At 45.5% G+C, this 10,000-nt stretch overlaps 1 protein-coding gene across 3 annotated transcripts in view; it reads right to left on the bottom strand.

Annotated features, from left to right (window-relative positions):
• The window catches only part of pkn1a (protein kinase N1a), a 39,634-nt gene that overhangs the window by 13,426 nt on the left and 16,208 nt on the right, over positions 1-10,000 (bottom strand). For 2 of the 3 annotated variants that reach the window (XM_035534948.1, XM_035534946.1), the window contains exons 2-3: positions 1,611-1,911; positions 1,024-1,172 (exon numbers count right to left, since the gene is read on the bottom strand). In XM_035534948.1, the coding sequence (XP_035390841.1) occupies positions 1,024-1,172; positions 1,611-1,911 (450 nt within the window). Of the gene's footprint in view, positions 1-1,023; positions 1,173-1,610; positions 1,912-2,937; positions 3,031-10,000 lie in introns of those variants that run through there. The other variant, XM_035534947.1, reaches the window with a different exon arrangement.

Here is a 10,000-nt window from a genome sequence, read left to right on the forward strand (position 1 = left end):
CTGGATGATAAGAGATGGTGGAAAGAGAGGTGGGTGAAGTACTGCAGGCCGTAGCTAGGTGGCGCAAAACGGCTCTATGCTGGAGTGGATTGGGTCATTTGGAGGACCTGGCTGGACCCTTTCGTTCCCAGGATCCCCAGGTGCTTGGGCCATCCATATTTCAGAAATTCAAGCTCTGATAACATCCGCCTGGTCGGATTGCTGAATTCCTACGGCGGTACTGTCCTGTGTCTCCTGTGTTTGCCTCTGTTTTATAGCCAGTTTATGTTTGCTAGCTACTGGCCAACAAGTCGACCAGCACACCAGACACATCTGCCTCGTGTAGACAGGTGTCAAAGCAGAACGACGGCGACCACGATGATGTACGGATGAGTGTGCGCCCGTCTGTGTTCAGATTAATACCCTGTTTACACTGGGCCGTCTTGTACCTGGATTATATCTTGGCACAGTGTTAACCACATGCGTTTACATTATGTAGACATATGCGTCTCTGGTTGGTCAGATCAATATCCAGCCTTTTTTTGTTTGGGGCAAAAGATACGAATTGGGTCGTAACGCCTGACGTTCCTGTGCTTCTCCTTTTTGTGTTATGCTAAATGTAAATAAAGATTTTTGAAAAGTAGCAGTTCTGTATGATATTTCTGAACTCTCCTCAAGATAAAGGAAAGACAAGTCTGGCATTTCCACTCTGAGGTTCCCAGACGGTTGCGTTGGGTGACACGATGTGCGGGGGGGGGGGGGGGGGGGGGGGGGATGGCTCAGAGAGAGTAAAGACAGATGCATTTGTGTAACATGCAACTCAAATCCTTCTCATGCCGCTTCCCGAAGCTGTTTGAGCAAGCGGATTTAAATTTGCCCTGGGTGTTTTTACACTCACATTTTTAAAGGGATATTCCCTGTCCGGATATAGTCCTGTTACTCAGTGCATATGGAATGACCAAGTGTTAACAGTGTTTAAAATGTGTTAGGGTTTAAAATGTGTTAAAATGTGCGCGTGCATGTGTATATGTTTGTGTGTGCTACCTTGGTAGATCCATTGGCGTAGATGGGGATCATATTTTCGGCGCCCTGCTTGACTTTGAGCTCGATGTTGAGTTGTCTCTCCAGCGCGGCGATGCGCTCCTGATGGGCCGACGCCCGGCTCTCCGCCCCCGGAGACTGTGGTGTGTCATCTGCAGGACAGAGGTCAAAGTAAGCACCTTCTGCACTTCTGCCAGCAGGGGCTTCTCTTCGTGCTGATCTGAGGTCAGCTTCTTACCACACAGTCTTTAAGATTTAAATAGGAGTGACTTGGAAAATGTGGAAAATGTGTTTTCCTCATTAAATGGAGCACTTCCATTGAAGGTTATAGAAGAGGGTGGGGTAAATGTTCACTCATCCATTTCTCACATACACACCGCAAAGACACATGCTTTTATTCAAACTGGGAGGGAGGAAAGGCAAAACAATCCCAAATGTGCGTTCATCTGCAACCAGTTTCAGCCGGTTTCACCGAGGAGACAGGCGACAGATCAGTAGGAGATGGTTCAAACCCAACGAGCACGCTGAGCTTTCACCACCTGGCCCTGCCTCACTCCCGGCCTCCCCCTTTGTGACATCACAACACTCACCGCGTGCGTCGTCTGTCCCCTTGACGACGATGTGGGCGTCGAGCTCCTGCAGCTGGGCATGGAGCGAGTCGAGACGACGGTTGGAGGTACGCAGCTGGTTCTCCACCTGCTGGGCATTGCGCTTGTCAGTGGTGGCGCGCCGCAGGTTCTCCGCGCCCTCCTTGATCTTCAGCTCCTTACGGATCTCGCGGCGGATGCGCTCGCGTTGCTCGTCCAGACGGTGCTGCACGCTCGCGTCCGAGAAGTCTGAGCCCTGGTCCAGGCCCAGCTGCTCCAGGACGGACAGCCCGCCGGGGTCGCTCTAGACGGGGAAGAGGAGGAGGGGAGGGTAGATTTCTGACCCAAACAATGACAATACAGACATGACAATATGAACTGAACTTCTTAAGGTTGGAGGTCGACAGGCTTTTTGGCCTGGCCAAGGCTCTGTAATATGTTGCTTCCCAACCAGTCACAATTCCTAGAAATACTCAGTTAATCGCTCTGATAGTTAATTCTCCCTGTCCATTTCCATGCAGACGGTGAATGAAAAGATTGCATTATGCCTCAGGACAGGCTTGAAACAGAGCTGACAAACCTCTTTAAAAGAAAGAGAAACATAATTATAATAACAAAACACTTCAGAAGTGAGTTATGAAGGCAGAAGAAAAACGTAGCACTGTAACTGAGACAGCTTAAAAAGATGACTAAGTGGTGGAACAAAAGCTTGCACAAATCGAGATCTCTCCAGAAAAGAGGCACTTTAAAAAAGCAAACAGCCTTGACAAAAACCCTGTACTATAAACAGAGAGAGAAGTGCTTGTGTCTGAGGCTGCGTGCCCCCCCCCCAGACCAAAACATCAGTGACAAGAATAAAACGACGGACTACAAAAAAGGGAAACAAGCCAAGCGTTATTGAACACTGGCTGACGAGATCAAAGAACAAAAAAAAAGCAAATGCAGAAAGCAGCTACAAAGCCTCTGGAAAAAACATAAATGAAGCTCAAATGCACCGACAAACAGGCAGCGCTTTTCCAGGAACTAGAGAAACTTGGTTCCCACAGGCAAAAATCAGATTCCTCGAACTCTAATGAGACAGGAAGCCTCGCTTGATGGCGTCTAGTATAGGCAGATGCTATGTGATACAGCGTTCTTCTTGAAAGCGTCGCGTTTAAAACCCAACTCAGAAACACAGAGGCACGTCAACATGTCCGGGTAAACATATCCTCGCGCTGTACAGACCCCAACCGTTCAGGCTACGTGTGACATCCTGCCTAACCCTGGTGGTTCAGAAGACGGCTGAAAGTCAAGGTGAGCTACGGCGTTGCCACGGGCGACAGCACTCCACCTGCATGTCCAGGTATTCCCAGCGTTCCCAGTGATCCCACTCTCCCGACCAACACATGCTGCTCTCTTCTGTCCCACTCACTAACCACTAGCTAGAAACAAGACAGAGAGAGAGAGAGAGAGAGAGAGAGAGAGAGAGAGAGAGAGAGAGAGAGAGAGAGACAGACAGACAGACAGAAAGGAAGGGAAAGCCGTGGTTGGGGTCGCCCTCCCTGGGCAGGATATCCGGCTGAGGCTCAGAACGGTCACTTCCTGTTTCCCGTGAGCTTCGGCCTGACTGGCCCACACCAGCAGTGGGCTTTCAGTGTTTGTGCTGTAAGTCTGTAGTGACAGACCTTACTATAGGAGGGCTCTTTATGTGCTTTCGCAGCTTCTATGCTTCCAAGCTTTTATTGTGTGTGTGTGTGTGTCTTTATCACCTCTGTAAGACTGAATCAAAGAACTGAATGATAAAAGAACTGCTGAAAAAGAGCGAGCGATGAGGGACGGAGAGGTTAGATGTTCAAATATAGATAGATAGATAGATAGATAGATAGATAGATAGATAGATAGATAGATAGATAGATAGATAGATAGATAGATAGATAGAGTAAGAGAAGCGGCATCATTAGCTCTGGTTACAGGATGTGAACAGATGCTCAGGAGAGCTCCTTCCTGCACTGCAAACAGCTCAGTTCCTTGAGTGCAGCTTCAGTTAAACAAACCCAAACCACCACTCACAACCTGCCTGGCTCCTCCTAGTGGGAGCGAAAGCGCCCGGAGCCAAAGCTGTTTCACACCAGAGAGATAGAAAACAAGAGAAGAAACAAAAGAGTAATGCTCTACAATGACTTTAACACACGGGAGTGAGTGTGACCCATCTAACAGCCTTGATGGCAGGCTGTAAACAAACTGTGACATAATAATCTGAAGGCAAAACTGCACCACTGTAATAAGAGCCATCAGGAACATTCGTTATTCGTAACCATTCAATGCGCATGCTCAATTCAAAAGAGCAACACAAAATGTTGGCCCGCCCATGGATCTGCTCATTATAGGAATATTTAGCGCAGGCGCTAGGACCCTGTGTAAAGCCGTTGGATGCGTGGATGAGAGCCTCCAACAACAGACCTCGTGTACTCAGCTTGACACTGGCTAAAGATTTTAATATTTTTACGAGTCACATTTTTATACGAGGCTCCTGATTTCTATTCAATATGGCGAATCTGGCCGGCCGGGTGAGAGAACAGTGCTCACAGCCAGCGGCTTGAGAAAAGACCAGACCGTGCAGCGTCGCGACCGTTAGCTGCTGCGAAGCCGTGCGAACCTTCACCGCGGCGTCAAGCAGGGCCGCCTTCTTTACGAGACGGGGGCATCTGCCTGACACTGCGAAACAAACCTATCCACAGCTATTTGTTATGTGAAGTGTATGAGCAGGCGACTAAAATAGGTCTGCACAACAATGATGCAATTGTTGCGGTTGCATCGGTCTGATGTTTAATTATGGACCCAAGGGGGAAGCACCGCCAACAAAGTCCTAAGATTTGGAAAGTCTGATAGTTTTGTTTTTTCTATTACACATTTGAAAATGGGACAGCATGAGACACAACCTATACCTGTAGTTGAATCACTTGTCTGATCAGACGCAACTTATTCCTGTAGTGTAATCTGTTGTCTGATCAATTATATTGTGCTTCTGCTGTGTTCTGCTAGCCGGTTGTGGGTAAGACTGAATGTTCTGGGCTGGGTTTCCTAAAAGCTTTGTAAAACAAAGATCATGTTTAAATGGTGGAGCAAGTATTACAGTGAACACTCATTTACGATGATCTTAACACTACGGCGACTTTGGGAAACGGGTCCCAAATCTTTCGCACTTCATCTCTGGTCTTGAAAGGCTCATTGTTCTCATGGTGCACAAATAAGGTAAACAGCTTGCTAGGGTCGACTAGCATTTAGCTTGAGAAAAAACAGAATTTGTTTCTCATATTAGATCTGTTTCCCCCCCACGTAGGATTCATTTGGACTAACTATATTCCTTCTGCCATTTTAAGCCATTTTCATGATTTTATTTATCCGCCTGTGGAAAAAAGGCACCAACCCTGAGTGACGGAGACTACAGTTGGTAGGACTGAGAAGAGAGTGGATTTCTACATTCAAGCGAGCACAACTACCAGGCCCCACCCCCTCCCCACCGTGCTAAAGCCCCGCCCCCAAAGGAGGCCTTTTGTGACATGTCAACATTGCTGACCAACAAACGAGCAGAAATGATGTATTAGACATGCAAAGCAATCCACAGCAATATCTGTTTGGTAAATGAACTAATACATTTCAGTGTTTAGATGTTTTGATAACAGAAACTATTATGAATAGTGCTACATAAGCAGCAATCCAATTATGAGGACGTTTAGCTCTGAGGGCAGAGGCACACACAAATGTCAGGACAAACACCAAACCGATAAGACTACCTGGGCTCTCCGTAAAATTTTCCGCCACTTCCAAATAAGACAACTAACAACCTGCCTTAGCATCAGAAACCAGCCTGCAACATCACAGTAAAATGAGAAATGCACTATGGAATGTAACCATAACTATCTTAGTTTTGTGGGTAATTTTTTTTTTTTACAAAAATAAATCAAGCACGGGTAATTGGCTACCTTTCAAGCCGAAATGTGGATAAATCAACTTTGAATCCTTTCTGGTCCTGCAGCTAGCCAGCGTTACCTCTTTCCATGTCTGAAAAGACACTCCAATGTTTATCCTTCCTTCATTTAAGGCTTGGTCTGATTGTTTTTGATCTTGCTTTTTTTCATATCATCTTCTGTTTACTTGTCTGTTATGTAAGCTGTTGTTGGCAAAGGAGGGCTGAGCAGGGTTTCATTTGATGGTGGTTTATCCACTATTGCTGTAACAAAGTTCCTGAAGCTGCTCACTTATCGCGCTTGACAGTGTGAGAGTACAAGCAGTGACTGACACTGTGCTGGACACTCCTCCTGACTCTGATTGGTTGTTTTGATTCTGGCACAGTGGGTTCTTGACAAATTACAAATTCTTTCTTTTCTTTTTCTTTTACAGATTATCTTTCTCATAATTATATTTCCCATCATGCATAGTGATATTCCAGCAAATATGAAAAAACCTTTAACCATGGGGAGATTTTCAGTGTCAAATCCTCAGCACTCACCCTTGGGGGAATCACTTGCTATGGATGTGCTGTAAACTCAAGAGTTCAGGAGGGTAGAGAGAAGGCTGGAGGGAACAAACAGAAAATAAACAAACTGATAATAAAATGTACACTTGCACCCCCCCCCCCCTCGTTATCACTTACCACTAAGCCCCCTACAACATACTGTCATTTTAGCTTACTGTACCTATCAGGTGGTTTGTGGATATGTGTGCAAAGTGTCTAAGACTGGGACATAGCAACTGTGTGTGTTTGCTTTTTTTGTATTTCATGCCTGCAAAGTGCCATTCTGATAACAAGGATAATTACACCTGGAAACTAACGGGCAAGTGGCTGTGAAGTGGCACTGGCAGACAAACACTCCTGGACAGCGGAGCATTAACATTCCCTTACACAGAGTGTGTTTGGGAATGCACAGAGAGAGAAAGGCTTTTTCCAACTCACGTATCCGGATTCTTTTAGGTGTACTGGATAATGGTATTTATGCAGTGTGAAAACACTAACAGCTCAAGCAGCCTTTGTTTGGCATTTGCTGACATGCAAGGCAGTTGTTACAAGGCAGCAACCACCATTCCTACAATTTATCCCTCATGAGGTCATTTTGGGGTTTTCGGCATAAATGAATGGATGGAAGCAGGACTTCATTCAGGTTTTTATCTGCCGACTTTTCAGAAATGTGTAACCTTTGTGAAACATTTGTAAAACCTCATTGAGTGAGTATCTGTGTAAGAGAATCAGTGTAGTACTAATACTAGCTCTGTATAAACATCTGCAGTAGAATATAAAGCTGGATTTGAAATCAATAAGCCAAATCTTGGTTCTGAATTTAAGGTAGCACCAAGCTAAACAAAGACATTACCCTTTATCTCCACATTAAGTCCACCTTAAATTAGCTAGCTATAAATCCAATGTGAACAACCAACATGGGTAAAAACAGATAAACAAGCAATTACAGGTTAATGCCTGCTTCAGCCTCTGACACAAACACAGACTTACCACACACACACACACACACACACAAGCATGGTTCAAAACACATGAGTTGTGGCATTGGTTAAGGCAAACAACAGTATAGTACCTGGAGCCTGTTCAAAAACACATGAGTCATTTACAGTAAGGGAGCACGAGGGAGTGTGGCCCTGACTCATCGTCAGTCAGCGTCCTTTGTTGTTCTCACAACTCACGGCTCGTGCCTACATTCCTGGCTCCACTTAAGGTTGCACTGGGTTCGTGGGGCTGAGTTACGCCATGAGCGGTTCGAAGCCACCTCAAGCCTGAACTCATCTTGGTTAGCGGCGACTCGGTCTTGGTCGGGATACAGCAGCTGTGTGTGTGCGTGCGTTTGTGTTGGTTGAGATGCAACACTACGGCAGACAGTGCCACTGAAACAGCCCGCTGGGTTGTCAGTAAGGCGCTAATCGCTTATCTGTTGGTGCAAAGTGACAGGAAGCAGCTGCGCACTGAACGGTGAACAGCTGCTCATCGCCATAGCGATGCTGAACTTTGCAACACTGATGGTGCAGTAAGGCCTTCACATCATTTTAGTCTAAGTAAACAAGCAAAATCAGGTTTTAATACATTGCGTGTCATATCACACCTGCTAGGCGGCAGTATAATTGTAATTACCGCATTCTGCTCATAACGTGTAGACAAACCAAGTGTAAAGCAGTAAAAAGCTAACTGGCTCCAGTGTTAGTAGGACCGCCCAGCCTCGGACATGCGTGTAGTGAACACTGTTAGACAGGAGAGTGCAGAGCCCGTGCTTGTGAGGTTCTACAGTTTCATGCACAATTCACTTTTTTTTTTTTTTTTTTTTTTAAATAAATGGCTCCTTTCTTACAGGTGAAAGTTTAATGCCATGCACTTATAGTTTTGCACTTGACACATACGATTTTTCTGTTATATAAATATGATACATATGTGAAACAGCATGTGCATGCATGCATAATTCCTATAGAGGTTTGACAGTGTTTACCCATGACAGAGTGCCACAGACTATGAGAGCTGCACTATGAGACTTTACAAAGTGCAATCGCGCCTGTTCACTTTGTCGCACAACAGCATAGTACGGAAAGCATTGGTTCAGCAAATACTTGGGGCAAGAGAATGCAGAACACACACACGCACGCACACTCGCATACTTCTGTTTCAAAAATGATGACATTGTAATTAAACAAGCGCACTAGACAGCACTGTGGTGGCATTCTGTGGGGATCTGATACGGGGTGTTTGAAGCTGTGTGAAGTGCTGGCCTTTGACCTTTTTCTCCGGCACTGTGTGTGAAGTTGCACACACAGAAAAACAGAGAGAGAGCGGGAGGAGAAGGAGGGGTACTCAGAGGAACGATGTGGCTGTCATAAAGAGGAGTTAAATGCTGCCCTATTTCCTTTCAAATGTATGTATACTATATAGGAAAACAAGCACACAAGCGTACGGTGTACTCACAACTGTACGCAGTACTCACACAAGCGTACGGTGCACTCATAACTGTACGCAGTACTTACACAAGCGTACGGTGCACTCATAACTGTACGCAGTACTTACACAAGCGTACGGTGCACTCACAACTGTACGCAGTACTCACACAAGCGTACGGTGTACTCACAACTGCACAGTGCACTCACAACTGTACAGTGTACTCACAACTACGCAGTACTCACACAAGTGTATGGTGTACTCACAACTCTACGCTGTACTCACACAAGCATATTATGTATTCACACAACTCTACACTGTACTCACACAAGTGTACGGTGTACTCACAACTCTATGCTGTACTCACACAAGTGTATGGTGTACTCAGAACTCTACGCTGTACTCACACAAGTGTATGGTGTACTCACACAAGGATATATCTATTCACACAACTCTATGCTGTACTCACACAAGTGTACGGTGTACTCACAACTCTACGCTGTACTCACACAAGTGTACGGTGTACTCACAACTCTACGCTGTACTCACACAAGTGTACGGTGTACTCACACAAGCATATTATCTATTCACACAACTGTGCGCTGTACTCACACAAGTGTACGGTGTACTCACAACTCTACGCTGTACTCACACAAGTGTACGGTGTACTCACAACTCTACGCTGTACTCACACAAGTGTACGGTGTACTCACACAAGCATATTATCTATTCACACAACTGTGCGCTGTACTCACACAAGTGTACGGTGTACTCACAACTCTATGCTGTACTCACACAAGTGTACGGTGTACTCACAACTCTACGCTGTACTCACACAAGTGTACGGTGTACTCACAACTCTACGCTGTACTCACACAAGTTTATGGTGTACTCAACTCTATGCTGTACTCACACAAGTGTATGGTGTACTCAACTCTACGCTGTACTCACACAAGTGTACGATGTACTCACACAAGCATATTATCTATTCACACAACTGTGCGCTGTACTCACACAAGTGTATGGTGGGCTCACAAATCTACGCTGTACTCACACAAGTGTATGGTGTACTCACAACTCTACGCTGTACTCACACAAGTGTATGGTGTACTCACAACTCTATGCTGTACTCACACAAGTGTACGGTGTACTCACAACTCTATGCTGTACTCACACAAATGTATAGTGTACGCAACTCTACACTGTACTCACACAAGTGTATGGTGTACTCAACTCTACGCTGTACTCACACAAGTGTACGATGTACTCACACAAGCATATTATCTATTCACACAACTGTGCGCTGTACTCACACAAGTGTACGGTGTACTCACAACTCTACGCTGTACTCACACAAGTGTACGGTGTACTCACAACTCTACGCTGTACTCACACAAGTTTATGGTGTACTCAACTCTATGCTGTACTCACACAAGTGTATGGTGTACTCAACTCTACGCTGTACTCACACAAGTGTACGATGTACTCA

The sequence above is a fragment of the Electrophorus electricus genome, chromosome 16 (assembly GCF_013358815.1).
Source record: "Electrophorus electricus isolate fEleEle1 chromosome 16, fEleEle1.pri, whole genome shotgun sequence".
Lineage (NCBI taxonomy): Eukaryota > Metazoa > Chordata > Actinopteri > Gymnotiformes > Gymnotidae > Electrophorus > Electrophorus electricus.